General features: G+C 40.5%; 2 protein-coding genes across 4 annotated transcripts; one reads left to right on the top strand and one right to left on the bottom strand.

The window, feature by feature from the left end:
* Positions 1-948: 948 nt before the first annotated feature.
* Positions 949-18,621, bottom strand: METTL9 (methyltransferase like 9). Of its 2 annotated transcripts, none has more exons than XM_027656683.1 (5): positions 18,158-18,621; positions 13,822-14,012; positions 11,400-11,609; positions 10,777-10,961; positions 949-1,678 (listed from the first exon to the last, which is right to left on the bottom strand). In XM_027656683.1, exons 1-5 carry the CDS (start codon positions 18,329-18,331, stop codon positions 1,473-1,475), a joined length of 966 nt encoding a protein of 321 aa, XP_027512484.1. In that variant the 5' UTR covers positions 18,332-18,621; the 3' UTR covers positions 949-1,472. The 2 variants fall into 2 exon arrangements, with proteins under 2 accessions (XP_027512484.1, XP_027512485.1); XM_027656684.1 differs by having other exon boundaries at positions 949-1,675.
* IGSF6 (immunoglobulin superfamily member 6) lies at positions 2,136-7,424 on the top strand. 2 transcript variants are annotated; one of them, XM_027656685.1, is made up of 6 exons: positions 2,138-2,550; positions 3,787-4,137; positions 5,054-5,160; positions 5,775-5,828; positions 6,486-6,569; positions 6,929-7,424. In XM_027656685.1, exons 1-6 carry the CDS (start codon positions 2,484-2,486, stop codon positions 6,965-6,967), a joined length of 702 nt encoding a protein of 233 aa, XP_027512486.1. In that variant the 5' UTR covers positions 2,138-2,483; the 3' UTR covers positions 6,968-7,424. The 2 variants fall into 2 exon arrangements, with proteins under 2 accessions (XP_027512487.1, XP_027512486.1); XM_027656686.1 differs by lacking the exon at positions 5,775-5,828 and having other exon boundaries at positions 2,136-2,550.
* Positions 18,622-21,718: the final 3,097 nt, after the last annotated feature.

Genomic DNA, 21,718 nt, shown 5'->3' with positions numbered 1-21,718 from the left:
AGCACATCCTGAAATGAGAATAATACTGAGTTTGAATTACTGTTGAGAAACCCCACCAAATCAACCCCCTCACCCTATCCTACAGAATACCAACTACTCCACGAAGATGATTGAGAATAAAAGGTTCATATATTGGCAAGAGAATTCATTAACTGTCAGACAAAGCCAGGCCAAGGCAAACCTAAAATGACACATTCATGGCATCCCACCTAGCATAAGATCACCAGTATTTATAACAACCCCAACACACAACTTTTTTAGACTTCAAAAGCAATATAAATAAGTTCTTACTTTACTTACCAGATGATATAAAAGCTGAGGTTTCTCTGCTCTCTCACACTTACAGCCCAAGCACTGCAAGACACAGCTGCCAGCTCTGTACTATTTCTGCTGCTGCTTGTTGTTTTAAAGGTTATATCCCAACTGCCAGAAATTATCCACTTTAAACAGTTTTTTAAAATAAGACATGTTAAAAAAATAGCATTTGTTTAGTGCTCCTGAAGAAAATGTCTCAAGCTAGCAAAACCCTCCCAATCAAGTCCCCAGGGCCTGATCCTCAGAGGCAGACAGACTCACAAAATTTGCAAGAAACTGCCTGCAAGTTTTTTGAGCTGAAAACATTTGGGAACAACTTGCTCACAGACCTTGTTATTAAACCCATCATTTTAAAGTGCAGTTTTGGCAAGTTCTACCATAACCCCTTTAGCTGGAAGATGGTATATGCAAAAGCAATGAGAATTTATGAGGCCTTGAGAGAATATGAAGGAAACCCAACCAAAAGTGATACATTTTTTGTGGACTGTTATCCCTTCAAAAAATAATCAAATGCTGTTTAAACAAATGCAAGGTGGTGCTGCTGCTGAAAACTTGATTCTCAACACAAAGAGCATTTGCTGCAGGTAAGTGTGGCTATGGTTACAAAAATGAACACAAAAGTTAATGCAAAAGTCATCTCAAAAAAGTTTATTAGCATGATTAAAAACGTGAAGAATGACAGTAAGAAAGTAACTTAGCATGGAAGAATATCCATTTTAACAGTTTTTATTCAACAAGGCTTGAATTGAATGGATAACTTTATTGCCAGATTTCACTTGATTTCTTTAACAGTTCACACTGTATCAGTTTCACCATTATTAGGAATATTGCTTTTGTTTGGATCTGATCCCTGTTGCAGGTAAATATAAAAAAATATCCCCCATTGCTGCTGGATTGCAGAATGCATTGTTGGTTTAAGAGCAGGTAAAAAAGAAATTCTCAATGGAGGAGTCTGTTTAAAAAACAACCTTTTTTTTTTTTCCCCCCTAATCACACTACAAAGAAATACATTAGTATTTTGGCCTTTAAATTTCTTACACGGTATTCATTTAGCATGGCAATCCCAAAAATTCCCTCCCTTTAAGTAACCATAAAATCAAAACCCTCTTTCAGAGGCTGCTCCTTGGGTTAGATTCTGGAGGTTTACTTCAGACACCTTACACTGGCTTGAGGACGAAGACAGCGTCATCCAGCACGTAGTAGTCATTGTACATGTCACCTTCACACAGGTATGGCAGTCTGGTGAAAGCCTCTATGGCAAAACCAGCTTTACTGAAAACTTCTGGCAGGCTATTCACCTGCTCTTCCCAAGTCTGCCCTTTGATTTCCAGAACTTCTGAAGGCTTTTCCCACTTGCCACCTACTGAGGAAACAGAACAGTTTTGTTTTGGTTATAAAGCAAACTTTCTTTTCTTACAGAAAGCATAATTACACTGATTATATTCCATGCCACTCCACATGGGAGGCTCACAAGCCACTTGCAGACCTGTTGCAAGATCAGTTCAAGTTTTCCCTAGTGTACAAAAGCAGCAGCTTCTCAAGGTTATCTTTTGCATTTTTAACTAGCAGTGCCAAGAGCGGGTAAAAGGTACCTTCCACTACTGAGGCTGGTGTTCAGCAGACATGGACAGACAATTTAATAAAGCTATTTTCCATGTTTATAACATTCTTTATGCCCACTGTCTGGCCAAAGGTAGCTGCAGATAATCACAGTAAATAGAATCAGCAAGTTGAAAATGATGACTTGCTGTGAAGCTTCCTCCACATGACAGTGGATGGCTACAGAATCTTTGTGCCTCCACTGGCCACCTACCAGCTGACACAGTAAAGGCTGCTGAGGGTCATAGCTATAAAAAAGCCAAGCACCCTGCATCATGCTGGAAAACATCCTACTTGTTCTATCCAGTGAAATTATCTGAAGGATTATAGGTACGACTCTCTGAAGTTCAAAACTTAAAATTCTTCCCTCATTTTCCAAGCAATGTCATGCACAAAACCCAAAAGCTTTCTGGTTTGTTCTGTACTTTTAACCAGTTTACTAAATGCAGTAGTAAACACCCTTCTAAACAGGAAGTTCTACATCTTGTGATTCAGACAGTTCTGCAACTCCAAACATTTCCTAAGTTCCTCTTCCTTCAAGTAGAATCATTTCCAGAGAGATACAAGAAATGGCAACTTTCAACAAACTAAAAAATGTGCTAGTGCTGGCGTTTGACTGGATTCTGTACAGTGCTGGTAAGACTTCTTTTAAGTTTCTTACATTTTCTCATGTAACAGCAGTTAAACAAGACTGAGAATTTTGTGGTTATGATTTGCAACAGAGCTATAAAATAAGAGCAGTAAAAAGTTCTGTGAATCAAGTTAATTTCTACTATCTTCACGCAACTTCCAAGTTAAACAACTCCTAGCAAATGTTTTTTCTTCCAAAAGTCTGAAATGCTCACGTAAGCTGTGATTTCTGAGTCAATTCTTACTGCACTTCCCTGCTCACAACACTCCAGCAGCAGCCTGAGCTCAGTGCAACTGTGTTTGTTTGGGAGGAGGGTTTGGGAAGCTCAGCAGGCAGTGCCTACATGACCTGAGGCCATGGAGTCCTGCTCTGCAAGGCCACCAGAGCCCGTGGGTAAGGTGGAAAAGAGAAGGGGATCGACTGCAGAAGCACAAGTTACTGCCTTTCACCACACAGGGAGCAAGTACACCCACAACTTACATTAATACAATCTGCAGATTGCTGGGGAATGGCTCTGATGTTGATCTGACACAGAATGAGTGTTTCATTTTATTCCTGTGAAAGTCACAGACACTGAATCTGCTTGGATCTGGTGGGCAAAATGATGAAGGGCCAATGCTGACTGCTCACCATGGACAGCCTTATAAATTGTGTATGAAGAGGACTAAGAGACTTCTGTTTATTTTTCTTCTAAGTTGTTATTTTTTGGGAACTGGAAAAGGATGCTGTTAAGCTACTACCTTCATTTTCAGAGCAATAATCTTAATTCCACAGTTTAAATAACTACGCCAATTATTTGAATAAAATTTAAATATACTGAAACAGTATTTACATTATAAATTTCAATAAGGACTTAAAAAAAATCTCCTAGACCAGTCATATTGAACCTTACCTTTCAGTTCCTTAATTAGAATTCTCTGATAACCTTCCTGTTTTCTCTGCACACATCTTTAAATGTCAGAACTAACAAGTACTATTATTATCCTCGGAAATCCAGAGTCAATATATGTGATGAAGTGGTAGAATGTCTAGGAACTATTGTGAATTCTAATCAATGTTATGAAGTTGCTAAATTATAAATGCCTCAATTTATGACATTTCCACTGCCTGCCATCAGGTTGCCTTGCTTGACTCGGATCAGGAATAGTGGAGAGAGAAACCCCTGCAGAACTGCTCTGTACTGTAGATTGTACCTTGCTTTTTAACCATCCCTCACATCACCAATTGTTCCCTCCCAACAGGTGTTAGAGACAACTGCCAAGTCACTGTAACACAACCCAGATTTCAGGAAGCTGACTCCTCCATGAGCAGTGTGGTCCTAACATGTGCTTTCTCTGCCTCTGGATGTTCCCCATCCCCACCTGAAGTTCTGTGGTTTCGCTTTTTAACTCACACACATCAGGATTTGTGTACTCCTGGATGCAAAGACCACCAGAAGTACAAAGTACATTTATCAGAAAGCAACACTTCACTTGAGATCCAAGACCTGACTATAGAAGACAATGGTGTTTATATCTGTGGAATTGCCTTCTCAGATTCAGATTCGCCCCGTTCCAAACAAACAGGAGATGGAACAGTACTAATGAAAACAGGTCAGTTGTTCATTCCTTCTTAACAAAGCTTCTTAGAAGAAATAAATTATCTTTTCTAAACACTCTTTCTATTTATACTTTCAAGAATGACATTTAAGATAGAAATACCAACAAACCCATTTGGAGTAGTGTGACTATATTAAAATGTTAATAGTAAAACCAGAGGCATTCTACAAATAAGCATCTCAGCCTCGTTTGCTAATTAGACTGTTCTGTCACAGGATGCAATGGCTAGAACTCCACAAAAGTAAGAAGTTTTGTACTGCTGCTGTCTAACCATACTCTACAGCCTCTTACATAAAGGTTTTAATGACAATCAGAAAGGAAGTGTCAACAGAAAAATGAGAAGTAGAGACACGGATATTTAGAAGACATACGTGCAACAGAGACCAGGGTCTGACCTAGGGATTCACTGTCCCAACCTGAGACAAAGGTTTTAGTTCTAAACCTTTGTATCACTTGCCTTCTGGTTAAGAAAGTGATGAGACTTCAATAAGTACATTTCACTTTTACGTGCTAAAATATAGAAAGAAAAAAAAAAGAAACACCTAGCTGGATTATTGCTTTCTGTATTCCCTCCTCTATCTAATTTAATTCCAGAACAAAAGTCTGTGAGCTTTACTCAGAGGTACCTTTACAAGAGCAGAAAACTGGATTCCATTCTCTCTCCACCCCTAAAGAAAGGGTTCATAATCAAAACTAACAGGTCTCCATTGCCCTTGCAAACATCTGGGGAAACAAAAGGAAAATGATCTCACGAAGGAATTTAGACCAAAAATGAACCAGAAAAATATTGATGAGTATCAGGTTTTGTAATTGCTCAGAGGAAGGGGGGTGGAATGCAGAATCTTAAGAAAATGATGTGAATCAGAAGAACTGTCCTTCATTCTAACACTCACTGTTCATAATGGAGCAGGAGAGCAGCACAGCAATGGAAAACTCGCCTTTACCTTCACGATCATCATCTCGTCCTTGCTGTTTGTGTACAGCTCCACTGTGTTCACCTTCTTTGTGGTCTACAAGGTAGGCTCAAAGTGATAGTTCACATTTTGTTCACTTTGAAAATCTGTGCAGTTTTAACATCTCCATAAGGAGATTAAAAACACCTTCCTGGATTTCATAACTTTTACAGTTGTTTTAAAGAGGTAGTTGGTTGAAGTTCATGTGCTGCACACATTTAGGAACTCTTGTGTGGCACATAACTGAACTCAACAGCAACCACATTTTCTTTTTTCAGTAAAGTGTCTAAAAGAAAAGGTATTCTGAAGTTAAAATTATCCTGAGAGTATTAACCAGGAGATTATCAACACACTCAAAAAGCAAAACAAGGAATTACCATTTTAAGTCATCAACTCCCTGGATTAATTTCCAGTAAAAGGAAAATAATTTAAATTTCCTATCAAAATAGAGTTGTATCTCAGGCAGGTCCCACTGTACTCAAAGCAAAAATATTTGCAGTATCTATTACCAGAAGCTGAAAAAGGCTTTACACATGAGAAAACTTCTGATTTTTACAATGACATAAACTGATCTAATGAATGACTTATCTACAAACTGACACTGTAGAAAGGCAACACTTTTAACTGTTCCCCTTGCTTCTCTTCTTCTGTTTTAATTGGGTTTTATTTTCTCTCCAGTTAAAACCAAAGCTGCTGAAGAAAAGTGGAAAAGGCCAAAGAACAGAGAACTGTGTACGTTACCACTTCCTTTGCCCTGTCTGTCATTCAAAGCTTCTTTTTTCTGTCTTTTTAAAGTATACTGGGCATCAAATTTGTGATTAATTGATGATTCTGTTAAAGAGACATTTAAAGGCTGTTAAGGCTTCACTTTAGATTTGTACAAAACTAGTTATGAGCTTATATTTAACTAATTTTAACTAATTAATTGATTTAACACATTGGATACATGATAAAGTTAATCTGTGTAAAGGCCATCTCTACCACAGAGGTTTTAAGTAAATTTTGTTCAAACTTCTGAAAATAACAGGTGTTGTTATTAATTTTTTGTTTCTTTAAATGGTCCATTTAAAGAAGTATTTTAAAAAAATCTATTAAGAATCTCTGTCACCATGTATCCTTGAATAAAAACCTGAAGCCATACATTTAAATACCCATTAAAGAAAGTATGTTTTCTTACATATCTTTCCTTTCCTTACGTGTGTTAAGTAATGCAATAGTAATGTAATTTAAAACCCTTCTGCCTGCCAAACTATATGCTTTTAGAATGTTATTTAGTAATGTTCCAAAAGATATAGTCAGGTAAAAAGGCAGGACTATCAAATCTAGAAAAAGATGTTTCCCACAACTTAAAATGTTGCAATAATCTAAAATACTTTTAATAATTTGCAGAAAATAAATAGTGGACGAAAAGTTTTTCAAGCAATAGCCCAAGAACTTCAAAAGCAGGGGTTTGCTGAGCACTGCCAACAGCCCGTAAGTATCTACCCATCAATACCAAAATTTATAGGGAACCAACATTTTTTAAGAGTGTACCATTTCTATATCCTCTGGAAATAGACTTTTCTTTTTTTAAAGTTGATAAAGGTCTAAAAAAGAATTCTGCACAACAGTCACAGACACTATAAAGCATTCTAGATGACCATACATATACTTTTATATATACATATATATGATAATATATACTTTATAAAATATATGCATAGACATTTAAAAATGAAACTGCCATAAATTTGTATTTTGCCAAGACGGAGTTTGCGTCAAAAAAATAAATTCTGCCTTTATATAAAAAAAATTCACATCAGTAAGAAAATATTTCTGCATTTTTCCTTCAGGATGACTTGGAAGCTGACACTGTTTACCAGAACAGATGAGCACGTGCAGCAGTTCAGATTTGTTCCCTGTTTGTCGTGCAAGCAAAGGGGCAGGTGAAGAAGTGAAGCTTCTTCACAGACCTCCTTTGCTTTAAAGGGAGGTGAAGAACACTGCCCTGCAAGGTTTTCTCAAGAGGATTTTCTAAACAGATCACCAAACCCAAGGGCATTGTGCATTACACCTGTGTTACATATTCCATTGTCCGTTCTGCAGGAATGAAAACCGTGGGAAAAGAGTTCATCTCTCATAAGACAACTGCTGATGCTTCAGAAAAGTCTCCTTTTTCAGTTTAGATTTAATTCTGTGTATTTTGTTTTCTTTTTACATAAACTTATATGTATTCCTTTTACATGAAGTGAGCATTTGTGAAAGATGTGTGATAATTGACAGCAACAGAAAATAAACTCGTTTCATAGGTGAAATTCTGGGTTTAGTCCTGTTAATGTGATAGTTACTGATGTAAAATATACAGACCAACAGCTGCAGAGCCTTAACAAGAGCTTAAACTTAAACAGAGCAAACCCTGTGTATTAGACAGGCAAGCAGAAAAAGATGACTATATAAACACATGTACTATCATGGCAAAGCTCATTTGGGATGGGAGTTTCTTCCTAGGCTATCCAGGAAAGGAAAGTAGTGGTCATTGTGAAAAGGTTACTCCTCCAATACTAAAATTCACTTGCTAGACAAAAAATCCCCCTCTTCCAGTCCCACCATCCAAAGTCAGGATTACCTGGAGCACCAAGTTTTGCCTTTCTGTGCCTGTTCAAAATGGACAGAAGCACAAAACAGAACTGTGCTACTCAGTCAAAGGCAGGATACTTTTTTCTTTTTTTATGGTACCTTTTCTTCTTTAGCAGTTACTACCCAGCCAATCTACAAAATCAGCACTTCTACAAGATATCTGATATGATCAGGCATTCTCCCTGCTAAAGAACAGCTGCATCTTTTATCATAATTTAAATAAAGCAAGGCTTTGTTTAACAAATGAAGTGGCATTTCTCACTTCAGCAAGATGAGAACTGACAACTGAGACAAAGCGAGGGTCCATCTCCCACAGCACTGTGGGTTTCCAGCTCCATCTAACAGCAAATATTTCAGGAAGATGGAAAACATGCCTTTGCCTTCTCATTCCTGTCAATCAATCACAAGGACATTGATGTGTTCAACAAGAAAATGTCACACTTCCAGGCTGGTAGTGTTCACTACTTCTGAAGTGTGGGATCTCTGACATTTTATTTTAGAGAAACTTCAACCAGTCTAGTCATATATTATGTAGTAATGACTTCTTATGTAAATATTATGTCTATATTAGGAAATACAAAGGATTCTTACATGACCCTCTGAGATACCTGTCAAAACTATAAAGCTGTAATACTTGTTCTTATGTGACTAGTCTAAAACCTTCTGATTCACCAGGCTTTCCTGACAAATTTAGACATGGCAATAATTGCATTAATTGCATTACTGCTGTTCTGCATGTTGAAAATAAGGCTGAGAAGGCACAAGGAGAATTTACAATGAAGCTGCTCTGGACTCTAGGTGTCACTGTAATTCCAGAAACAGTAAGCACAGATCTGTATTTTACTTCCTCCTCCACCTTGCTTTGTTCTATTAAAGCAAGTTTTATGTGATTCACACAGACAGTTTCCACCATTACCATCCCATTACACTACATGTAATAACCCAAATATCTCGTTTTGATTAAAATCATTTCTGCATTTCTAGAAATGGATTTATACACTGACCAAGCACCTTACCTGCCCCAACTCCTCTCCATTTGTTCTCCCTCTACAAAATTCATGGTTCTCTATGAGGGTCCAAGCTGTTTTTAATTAGCTGCTGCAAGAAGTTACTTGAGCCACGAAATGCTCTCCTCTTTGAATGTTCCAAGTATAATTTTATTAAATATAAAGCATATGTACATACCTATATTTTTTTAAAATGCATCTAGTAAAACAGCTGAGTGAAAATACTGAAATTCTACAATTGTTTGTACATCATGAAGACAGTTTGGCAGTTCAGTGTCTTGTTTCTTTAGACTACAGTTAAACAGATATTAAGTGGGAAAGCATCTGTGGAATGACAGTAACTTTTGTCTGTGCTAACTTGCATTGTGTATATGGGCCCATATCCACAATAGTGGCAAACAGACAAACTGAGTATGTTTTTAAGCTTCAGAACATATTAAGGGAATAAAACTGCCTTAGGCAAAGTGACTAATCTGCTACAAGTCACTACCACAAATAAAATGATGACTTTGGTTTACAAAACATCTGACAACAGTATTTCAGCTTTCAACAAGTAGGAATGACTAAGTGCAACAATCACAGAACAGGTTTCCAGTCCCTTGGGATTTATAAATTTTACCACTATTCTCCTTCCAGTGTACAATACAAGGGGACTTGGAATAGTTTCTTCCTTAGCACTCCCTGTTGAGCCACGGAGTTGTACATGACCTGCCACAGGGTTACCCAACAACATGCAGAGAAGTAGGTGCAGGGTGCAGTAGTGATTGCAAAACACTGTTGTGTTTTGAAGCTTTGAAGGCACACAACAAAACAGCCACCCAAAGTATTTTTCAGTTTCTGCTTCTAACATGCCTGTGAAACACTAGAAGGACACTGCTGGTATTTAGAATTTTAAAGAATTTCTACAAAAGGAAGTCATATTGTTCCACGTGACAGGAACAACAGGTTGTACCCAAATATGTTTGAAATACAGTACAGGTGCATAAGGGAACCCCTCAATCCAATTTAAGACACACTACTTTTCAGAATAGTTACAAAATTATTAGCTTAAATACTTATAGCATTCTTCATATAGTATTTCTTAATCTGATGGCATTGTTTTTTATACTTAAAAGTTTTTTCTCCCTTCTCCCACCAAAATACCCCTGACGTATAAAAAGAGAACAGCAGATTCAGTTTGATGCATTTGTGATTGCCAGAACATTATTAGTTCTGTATTTTCTGGGCATCCATGCCTTTCCACAGACAAGTCTTAATACTCAAGAAGAACCAGAGTCCAAACAATGACTGATGAACACCAGCCTTCTGGAACTCAAACCACCTTTAGGGTGCCTCCACCAAAATCCACAACCACAGGCATGTAAAGAAGATTTTCGGGTCTCTTTTGAAGGTTAGTCACAAGGAGAGGTTCATTTGAAACTCTCTCATGTATTTCTTTAAAATGCAACTAGGGGAAATAATGGAGTCTTGGCACTGAATTTTACTTTTTTATGCCTGTTACTAGGAAAATATAAATTAATACAATATTAACAGTGGTTGATACTTTGTATTAGGAGGGGGTCTATATTTTGCTTTGAGAGTTCATGTTGGAAAGTGAACATTCTCTCCCTATGAATTTTTAGGTGGGTTCACCTGGAACACTTGAAACAGTTTGTTCTGAACTGCTTTATTCAGCATTAGACAGTTCTGATGGGTTTGCTCAGTGGGTCACTAGGGACAACTGGGGTTACCTCTGGCTAAAAGGCCCTAATCAGAGACCAGTTTTCCCATGTTACTCCAACAGAGCTGAAATGTGGCAACTTGCAGAACAGGATCCGTGACTTCAGTATTTAAGTTTTTTGTTGGTGCCAACAATTATGCTGGTGAATTAAGTAAGCAGTTTACATCATGTGGCCTATTTACCTATGATTTCATACTTCTGAATATGCACCATACAAGTTATTTGTAAAAAAAAAATAAAATAGGAGCATGTTATTCATTAAACATTTAATTTAGAATACTATATCCTACAGAAGTTTTCTTTAGTTGCCTAAATAACTGTTAATCTGTGTACTTACCATTTTCCACATAGGGATGAAATGGCAGAACCAGTGCTAGAATGACCCTGCCTTTGGTTGGCTCCACTACACTTCTAATATCCTTTAATAGAGTCAGTGGTTGATCACAGCGATCCAGCAAATTCAAACAGCTGATAACATCATACTGAAATCCTGTGTTTTGCCATTCATTTACACCAAGCACCCTAAAAAAGGAAAGAGACATAGTCTGTTAAACAAACACAGCTGAGTTCAGAGAGAAGCACTGAAGACAAAAATTCCCTATGGATGTGCTGGTAGTGCAGGTAAGGTCAGCCACTTAGGCAGTGAGAAGAGACAGACATGATCCCTTCTGTCCTTTTGGAAAAGAAAAAGAAATCAATGATCAGCATGGCTATATATCCAGCCCTGTGAACCTACTTATACTGCCTTACAATCATCAGGCAATAAAGGACACCAAAAACACCACTGGTAAGAGGGAGCATCATATATGTTTGTTTTCCTGCTTTTGTACAGATTAATCTTTTCCATAGCAATCAGTAAAGGAACTGAGTGAAAATACTGAACACTCATTAAATATTACAAATAGATTACTTTGCTGTAATGTCTGATATAAAGGATGTAGGAAGTATTTGGTGCCATACCTGTATTTCTTCTTCTGAAGCTGCCATATCATCGTTTCAGACAGTTCAGTGGCATAGATTTCTTCAAAGTGAGGACTCATGACTTTAGTGACTTCTCCATCTCCAGCCCCTAAATCAAGAAGTCTGTGGGATTTCCATTCGGGATTTATTTTAAGCAGTCTCTGAAATTGTTCTGGGGAGAACACAAACATTGAGCCCCTTCCCAGCAGCCTGAAATGTAAAAAACAAGAAATTACCAACTCTGTACAAACTTTAATAGGACAGACAATGAAGGAATTTACAATGTGCTTTGGCAGGAAACAGTCAAACATAACAGTAGACAAGGTCACTGCTCAGATAAATTTTAAATCCAGTTCAACTTGCCTTGCACTTGTCAGAGATCAAACACTCAGCCACATGCAGTTACAGTGGTTAAGACTTCAGGAGGAATTTGATTAAGTAAGGAAGAGCTCATGGGGTGCAGCTCAAGGAAATGATCATATTAAAAAAAAAAGAGGAGAGGGGGAGAAAGAGAAGAAGAGATAAAGGCTGAACCTTATTTGTTACATTTGCAGTTTTGAATCTCTGCCACCAACCTTAAAAAAAAAGAGAAGTAACAGAGGAAATAAAATGGCTGCAGACACGGGAATATGCTCCATGAATAAGGAATAGGATTGGAACTAGGAGGGAAGCCAGGGAACAAACTTAAAGAAAGGATGGGAGTAACACTGCTGGAGGGGCAAAAGAGGTTTTCTTAATTCTATTCTACAATGCTTTTGCTGCTAGCTGCAGATCAACATGAAAAGCCATGGAATAGAAAATAGGCAACTCATTAAGGAATTGGGTAGAGGTGACAGTTGGATTCCTTATGGATCAAGTCAATGACATCCCCGCCCACAACTGTTTGAAGACTCCACAGTGACACCTTTCAGCTGTCAGAGCAGAATTCAGATGATGAAACAGTTACAAGAACAAGGAGAGGAAAAAGAATTGGTCAGTAATAGACTCCAGGTAGATAAATACCATTCTTTAAACTACTGTTGGGTAGCAGGTTAAACTTAAAGACAATGAACAGAGAAAAAAAGCAAACAAAAAAAGGTAAACAAAGATATAAAGAATCAAAGAATTAAAATTGTGAAAAGGAGGTGGCCTAGGAAAGATAGTTTCTTTGGTTTTTAGTAGAGTCAAACAACAAAAAGGTTAGAGTAGACAAAGTCATACAGAAGAAACTAAAGCAGGATATCAAATGTATAAAAATAAACAGACCACATCCAATTTAAGTAGAGCCCCCTTGCAGCACACTTGTGTCAGTCCACACTGTATAATTGGCTCATAGCTATTATTCCTAACAGCATTATGAGGTGTTATTCAAAGCCCTGAAGAGCCTTTGAAAAAAAAAAATGGAAGAGAAAAGAAGAGACCAAAGGAACCTTTATATAAAGCTACACATAACTAAGAACACCACAGGGAAGCTCATAAAGTCATCTGGGTAGAAAATAAGAAAAAAGTCTATTTTTTTAGCCTTAGCAGACAGCTCCTATCATATCAGACTGTGCAGAAGTATGTAGTAGGTGCAGAGGGGAGAGTGGTGGAGAAATTGCCTAAATGTAACAAAATGCATTCTTCATAACAGATAAGCTGTGAAACGTGTCTGAGTGGGGTGACGTGAGCAAAAAAAGGCACTGACTTCTTTGGAAAAAATCGTAAATCACCCTTGAACAGCCAAACTCCCCTTCAGCCACAAGAGAGACTGATGCAATAAGAATAAGAGAATATTGTTTTATCAACTTATGTTTTCCTGCTTTCCTGATGTTTCATCAGTCAAACGTGCTGCATCAGAAGTTACCTGTTCAAGTCCAGCTTTCACACAAACTGAGGTGGAATTGTTTTACAGAACAAGAGAAAGGACAGAATTCCACATTAATGCCACCAGATTCAACACTTGCCCAACTTTGCAGTGTTCAGAAATCTGCCATGATTCACAGTGGGCACACACACACCCCCCAGGAAAAAGAGTTTCAGGTGCAATCCAGAACTGACTGGATACACCCACCACCAAGGACAATCCCAACAGTAACTGATACAAACATGGCAGCAGGGAAAGGGCAAGGTGGGGAGGGAAAAAAGCAGAGGGAAAAGACACAGAGAGAACAAACACTCTCTTAGTTAGAAAGAAATTAATACAAGTAATTGTTATAAAATACAACTAGAGTCCTCTGTCTTTTATTAATTGCAATTACCTCTCCTGTGGCCCCCCTGGAAATGGTGTTCATCAGCTAAGAGGGCTGGGCATGAAGAGTACAGAGGGCATTTCCCATCTGAGAGACCACAAAGGGAAACCTACACACGTTGAAAAGCTGACAGATCAAGGGGTAGGGCTGAACATTTCAAAACTCTAAATCCAAACTGTATGGAGTTTACCCAAGATTAACTTTTCACTTACCCATTGATAGATGTTCTAGACATAAAAAGGCTAAAACTGGAGGACACAATAGAGTGGTAGAGCTGGATGAACAGCCAGCCTGACTTCTCAATGCTGTTGTTTAAGAAGATCTGTGTTCCTTGGTCAAGGTAACTCTGGACAAAAACGGGCTGAAGGGATTCAGACAACTGTTCTGTGTTGCAGACATACCACTGGAGAAAGAGATAAAGGACCATTAAAAGGTTCAGCAAGATAAAACCAGAAGTAGTTAAAATTAATACATGGAAAGCTATTATCAACTTTCCTAAATATAAAAATTTAGTTTTTGCTACAGTTTTCTCAATAAACTTCAGGATTAAATTAATTTAGAATTGTAATGAAGGGAGGACCAATTCCTTGCTAAAAAATACTGCTTTTAATTTTTGTCCTAATCATTACCCTGTACTTTGAAGAAATCTGGAAAATAAATTCCCTAGAAAGCAAACATAGCTCCTCTAGGGAACAGCAGCACTGATAAAATAGTATGAAGCGGGACTTTTCCCTAGGCATCCTCTGAAGAGAGATCAGCAAGTGCACTTCCAATATTTTTCAAGGAAAGAAGAATCCAATACATACATTAGACCACAGCTTGTCTGTCTTACAGCTGAACTATGTTTTTTCACTTACCAGTACCAACAAGCAGATCCACAAGTCTTTCAAACAATTTTATCTATGAAACTCCTTCTTTAAAACCTTGCAAAACAAGGCAAACCTGCAGAAATTCTGACATTTTAGGACGCTCATGGTCACCTTTTGCACCTCCAGCAAACTCCTCCAATGCTGCAACATTTTGGAATGTCAGCACCAATAACAAAATTCAAAAGGCTGCTCATTGCTAGGTTGCAATGCCAAGCTTAAAGCCCCCTCACCTTGATATTCAAAAGTTATTAAAGTTTCAAATGCAATTTTAATTAGGAAGGTCACTATTATTTCTCACTCTCCTACACTTCTGTGGAGTTATTGTCATTCCTTCTTGTAGAATGCCACTGTGTCACTTTTGTTATAATCAAGAATTATTCCCTACAGTCAACACCATCTTATCTCCCCCTTGGATCTTGCAATAATGTTCCTTAATGTGGCTGTATGAGTTCATTGTGCAGACAGGGACTTGTGAGTATCCGAAAGAGAAATGGAGAGTTTGAACAGAACCTTGGAAAAAATACACATGGAAGGGCAGAAACAATCAGCTGGGGGAACTCCAGTTAAATCTAAAACTTAGATTTAACACCTAAGACACTGTAAAGATGTGTGGTCATATCCTGATCCCTTCAAATTTGTTTGCCTTGTTGGGACAGGAACGTTCACTTAATGCAGGTTTACACAGCATTCAGCACAGTGGGACTTCCAGTCATTACTGTAATGCAAATAATAATGGGGCAGGATTCTTATTCCAGTGTCTGCTGCTTCACAGCAGCAGTGCCAGCAGGCAGAGGGGAGCAGGGAGCTGAACCAAGGTCATTATGCCAGATCCATGAACAGGGGCTCCATCAAACACTGGCCCAAAGTAGCAAGGGATGTTCAGACCCTTCAGCTGAGGAGCAAACGTGCCTGCTCAGGTTTACTCTGAAAACCACCTGCATAATGGGTGCACTTCTGGCAAAATCAGCCTCTTGACTGTGCTTTCAGACACACTTGTAGAGAGCACAAGTGAGTGCTCCTTTCCTCTAAAAAATGGATTTTAAGCAAGTCTGTACCACACGATGGAACCTGGCACAGGGATCCCCCAGGGTGCTGATTTACCACCTTAGGTGTTTTCTCACTGCAGTGCAGCACTAGATAAATTCATCAGCACAGTCCAGTGATTCCCAAAAGAAATCCTTAGTGGGTCATGAAAAACCACTAAAGCAGCAGCCTGGGTACTTTGTCCATCCATCTTCAGAAGCAAATTTCAAGAGCCTGGCAGGAGCAAACAATCCCAAGGAGCTGCAGAGCAGGCTGGGATGTGCATCAGGTGCACTCATGAGGCTGTGCCTCACTACACTGAACAGGTTTGGTGTGGCTCAAACCATTTGCCTTTTGCAATGTGTTGCCATTTTCAATCCAGAAGAAAACACACTCAACTATCAAAGCTTGGGGAAACACAGGCTTTGTTCCATAAGCAATAGGACTACACAGGTGCTGTACCCGAGCTCACACACCCTGGAGTTCTGCACTGAGCTGTCACCTGTAGTTCCACTGAAAAACAACAGTCCTGCAATTCTGGTCTTTAAGACTCCTAAATATTGACATAACCACTGGCAGAAGGATGATGGTGACACCTAACATAACCTTGTTTCCAGAAATTAGGCTTTATTCACAGATCTCCTCTAATTTTGATATGCTTTAGTGGCCGTGGTGGTACTCAGTCAAAGGTTGAACTTGATGATCTTGGAGTTCTTTTCCAACCTTAAGAATTCAATGATTCTACAATTCTCCATGGTTAATCTTGCCAATAAGGTTATTGACAAATACCTATACAACCCTAACAAGTAACAGAAATTACAGCAAACTGTAAGTAAAAAAAAAAAAAAAAAAGGTAAAACCAATAGAAATTTCAAATGAAAAAGCTGGTGAAAAACAGCTTAACTCTGGAACTATCTCCTCAGAACAGAAACTGCTTTTGTTTTCATTCATGTACAGTATATGAAAGGCCACTAGTTTCATGACACAAAGTGTATCAATTCTCATATCTTTTCAGATTGTTAAGACTTTTGTTATAATAAAAGTTATAATTCTTACAACTCTTGCCTAATATTAGTAAAAGGATAAACAAGTTCTTTTAGATAATTTGCATAAAACTAATTAAATCAGTAAAACTGCAGAGTCAAAGTTCCAGGGGTCTCAAGCTGCAATCCTTACTTATGAGTAACCCCACAAACTCACTAATCGTAAATCTTACTAAATGTACTAAAAAAATCAATACTCCACATTTTAAATCTAGATCAAATAAATCAGAAATGGAGATTATCCACTGCAGACCATCTACCTGTGAATGACATGATCACCTCCATAACACATTTCCCTGGATGACTTGTCTTCCTAGTAATTTTTAACAACACAAAAGACTCAGATTTTCTTTGTTCACCAGAAGGAAGGTTTTTTTCCATAAACCTAAATTCTACTTCTCTTTGTACTTATGCACTGAATGAACCACACGTATTAAACCCCAGTGATACATCCACTCAGTAGTAAGATACTGGATGTCAATGCCCACTCTGAGCATTAAGAACCTGCAGTAATGGATCAGCTTGAAGAATTATGGTGCATAACCATAATAAACCCTTTGTACAGCAGTCCTCAAGTGTTCATGCTGTGTCTTCTTCGTTAGCTCAGTTCTGCATATATTACCTACGTTAAGCTGCCATCTCCCTTCCCCAATAAGTTTTTATTAGCCCTGTAACTCCTGTCAGATTTTCAGTTGCATTTTGCCAAAATGTAGAACGGGTTTGAATATATTCCAAATGAAATCTATCACATAACCATTTCATTGCTAGGCTATAGCACCTGACTTCACAAGGTACTGACCCATGTGCCTACACTGCCCAAATATAGCACTTAACCTTTTATTGCAGCCGGATCACATTGCAATAACTCATTCCCAGTTTGCCACCTCCTACTGCTCCAAGGCCTCTGAGAGCTTCGCAGTTCCCTACTTTGTTTTCCTCTAGATGCACCGGTACTGATGACAAATATCCCTGTGATTACAAACCCACCCTCCTCAACACCACCACCTGCAGACTTCGCAGAAGCCTCTCATATGGCTCAGCGGGACACACCGGGGGGTACATCCACTCACCGGGGGGTACACCCACACACTGGGATGTACATCCACTCACCGGGGGGTACACCCACACACTGGGATGTACATCCACTCACCGGGGGGTACACCCACGCACTGGGATGTACATCCACTCAGCCGGGGGTACACCCACGCTCTGGGGCCGCAGTCCCCCGGGAGCAGCTCTGGCCCCGACCCGCCGCGTTCCCGGGGCCGGGACCCGCCGCTGCTCCCCCGCCGGGCTCTCCCCGACCCCCCGCGGCCCCGCAGCGCCGGTCCCGCCCCGCCGGCGGGCCCCGGGGCGCGTCCCACACGGGGGGGCACACGGCAACTTTCTCACCGGAGCGCCGAGCAGTTCCCTCTCTTTGTCTGCGCTGCCCGGCCCGGAGCCCCCTCAGCCCGCACCGGGGTCCCCGCTCCCGCCGCCGCTCCCTCCCGCCGGACCCCCGGCCCTGCCCCGCGGCGCTCCCCGGGGGCGGGGGGTCCCTGTGCCGCCCCCGCCCGCCGCGCTGAGGGGAGGCAGGGGCGGGCAGGGCGGCCCGGCCGCCGCCGGGGCTGTACCTGGTGGTTCTCCCTGGCGCCCGGGGCTGGCTGGCGGTGGCTGCCCATCATATTCACGTAGAGGGACCTGGATAAAGGGCTCCGCAGGTAGCGGGCAGGGCCAGCCCACATCGTCCTCCTGAGCACCCACAGGAGCAGGGTGTAGCAGCCCAGCCAGCACAGCCACCGTCTCATGGGGAAGGGGCGCGCTCAGCCCCGCGCGGCGCCGCCGCCCCCCCGCTCCATGGCAGCGGCGGCTCCGCTCGGGGCCCGCGCACACGCTCCGCGCGGAACGCGCCGCCGCGGCAGCGGGGCCCGCCCGGACGCCTTCGCTGCGACACGCCGGGGCCTGGCGCGCACCCGCTCCCTCCCTCTCTCTCTCTCCCTCCCTCGCCAATGGCCGGGCGGGCGGGGCCGCCTTCGAGCCGGAGCGGGCAGGGCGGGGCGGGATGGGGCGGGCTGGCGGCGGAGGCTCGGCCGGGCCCCTCCTTCCTCCCCGCCCCGGGCACCGCGGGCGGCGGCAGCGGCCCCTTGGCGGGGCTCGCGCACGTGCCCGGCGCCGCCCTGTCACCCTGGTGCGCGTGCGCAGAGCAGCCCGGCGGGAGCGGGGCTGAGGGACAGGGACCCCCCGGAGCCGGGGCCGAGGGAGTCACGGGAACACCGAAGGGATTCGGTCGGAAGAGAGCTCCGGGACCATCGAGTCCAACCTGCGTCCGAACACCACCGTGTCAACCAGACCATGGCACTGAGTGCCACGTCCACTCTTTCCTTAAACACCTCCAGGGACAGTGACTCCCCCACCTCCCTGGGCAGCCAGGCTAATCACCCTTTCCAATGGCTAATTACCCTTTCCAATGGCTAATCACCCTTTCCAATGGCTAATCACCCTTTCTTCCTACTGTCCAACCTAAACCTCTCCTGGCACAGCTTAAGACTGTGTCTTCTGGTCCTGGTGGTTGTAGAGACCAACAAGGTCCCCCCTGAGCCTCCTTTTCTCCAGGTTAAACATCCCCAGCTCCCTCAGCCACTCCTCACCAGACTTGTGCTCCAGACACTTCCCCAGCTGCTTTTTAAAGAGACATCTTCTTGCAATGTATAAAGCAAAAAATAAAACTGCTTCAGGTTCGTTACATGTTGCTCACAGGGAAACATACCTTAATTTCATCGCATTGAAAATACAGATAATTGATTGCGTACCAGATAAGGAATACACTTGCTTTTTAGCCTACAACCTGGGTGTGTTTTAATGAGATTTCCCAAAGTTCCTACCCAGTGTTACATTAATATTCTGACACAGTAGTTGTATACTCAGCATATTTTTCTCTTGACAGGCTATAAAGAACTCACTATTCATGCATATTTAGATAATAATTTTGATGTATTGTTTTTTGCATATAGGCTGGTGGAGTTGTAACCAATTGCTGAACAACCTCAGAAAAATATTTGTTGTGTAAGTGTATTGCTTTATCATTCAAAGTAATTAGTGTGCTGAGAGGGGATTTCCAGAAAAAATCGAATCACTTTTCTATTTTCTCCCCAACTATTTGGATAGTGCTTTTTTTCTTTCTCTTGATGGAAAATATCTATAATCCATTGAATACCTGAAGTCCAAACGATCCCAAACATACCCAAAGGCTTTAACAGGGGAGGTATTTCTTTTTGGTGATCCCAAGGAGCCTGGCTTCTGGGGCAGGGTTGGTGACAGGGCTGGCTGCACAGCCTCACAGGGTCTAAAATGTAAACCTTCAATTTTCCTGATAAAATACGCTGATAAAACAACTTTCCCTTCTATTATTTAAACATTAGTAAGAAAGTGATTACCACAAAGAGGTCTTTAAGGTAAACACTGATAGGGATCTGAAATCCTCTCCCCCAAGGGTAACCCAGGAAGCCAAGTTAAGGAGTTGAGAGTCTGTCCAAGCTCTTTAAGAGCTCCCACCAGTCTCATCGTGTGTTCCTTTACAAAACCAGCTGGGATTCTTTTGCCTGCATGTACTACTGAGCTTTTTCCCTGAGCTGGCTTCATTCGGCAAGAATTGTGGAGATGTGGCTTATCTTAACTGTTCCTTCCCCTTCCTGCTTGTCTTTCCTGACAGTACCCATTAAGATGTAGAACCATATTCAAATGTAAACATCCTACTGGCCATGTCAACATAGTGTATTCATGAATTACTGAGCAGTTCCAAAATCAGAGCAGCAGATTTGAGACTGGGAAGGTCATTTTGTACAAGACCAGAACAGAGGTGGGCCTGTAAGCTCCACTAAACATAATTTTTTCCCACTTAAAGTTAAATATGCTTTGTTGTCATTTGTTCAATATTTTCACTCTATCACTGGCTATATATTGTATTACTGCTATATTAGACTAACATTCTTGAGTGTCTATTAGGTAACATCCTTTTAAGTCCAGCAGGCACTTTTACCTATTGATTTTCAATAAATAAAATTCATTCAGTGTATTAAGATCCACATTCTCAGAATTTATAGAGAAACTCTAAGAATGGGATTCAAGCATCACATTTCTCATCCTCTGAACTTACCACAGCATTTCATATTTTATATTATACACACACTTATATCCTCTTTATCAGTTATGAGACTATTTTAGACACTCTTAAATTATCAAGATTAAACTGAGGCATTTGTCCAGCAGTGGGAGTTCAAACTCAGATACCATTTGCTAATAAGGAGAGAAAGCAGAGAAACCAGCTGTTGCAAGACACTGAACTTTTGCCTTTGATCATCCTTTATTTGATTCACAGCCAAAACCAAAGATGTAGGTTTAGCAGAGGATAGCAAAGTTTAGTGGGTGACAGAGAAATGGAGAATAAGCCATGTCAGTCACAGCATACAGCCAACCTTCTACTCCTGTAGTAAGATACCACCCGAATTTAAAGCACTTTTAAGTCCTCTTTTGGATTGACTATCGATGCAATGAAATACACTTTTTTTCCTGCCCTTATTGCAAGAGAAATAGGACAGACAAATGGCAGAATACATAATAAATTTGGAAAATTATTAATATTTTACATATTAAGTAATTTGTATTGTATTTCTCAGATTTGCTTTCTAAACTGGTTTATTCTACAGTTAATGTCCCCTATCTTCAGGCTGTCTTGCTCAGACATCTTTGACTATTTACTTTTCCTATCTTAATTCTAAAGATGCAGTGGTTTGTAGAGACTATTCAAACTGTGCCTTCAGTCAGGTCACTCTTTACTCTTTTCCTATTTCAGCAAATTGAATGGTACTGTTACCAAACATTTTCCAGAAAAAAAATAATTCTGATAATTTCAAAGAATCCTTGATGTAATTTTGACTTTTAAACCCACTTATTAGATTTCCTGTTGCATAGCACAGTACTCTTCCAGTTAAACATTATGTTCTAATAACTTAGTATTAGAAATAAGTTACAAAAAGAGTCACTTAAGAAACTCTATTTGTGGTACAATAACATTTTCACCCATCAAAACATATATTCTACAAGGACAGGATGAACATAGCAAATTTAGGAACTACAGAAACAGTAGAGAAGACTATTTTAAGTTACTTATTACCATTTTAAAGGAACTGTCAGGGAGA

Source organism: Corapipo altera, unplaced genomic scaffold (assembly GCF_003945725.1).
Source record: "Corapipo altera isolate COAL_440 unplaced genomic scaffold, ASM394572v1 104, whole genome shotgun sequence".
Lineage (NCBI taxonomy): Eukaryota > Metazoa > Chordata > Aves > Passeriformes > Pipridae > Corapipo > Corapipo altera.
This window is presented reverse-complemented; position numbering and strand designations above follow the sequence as displayed.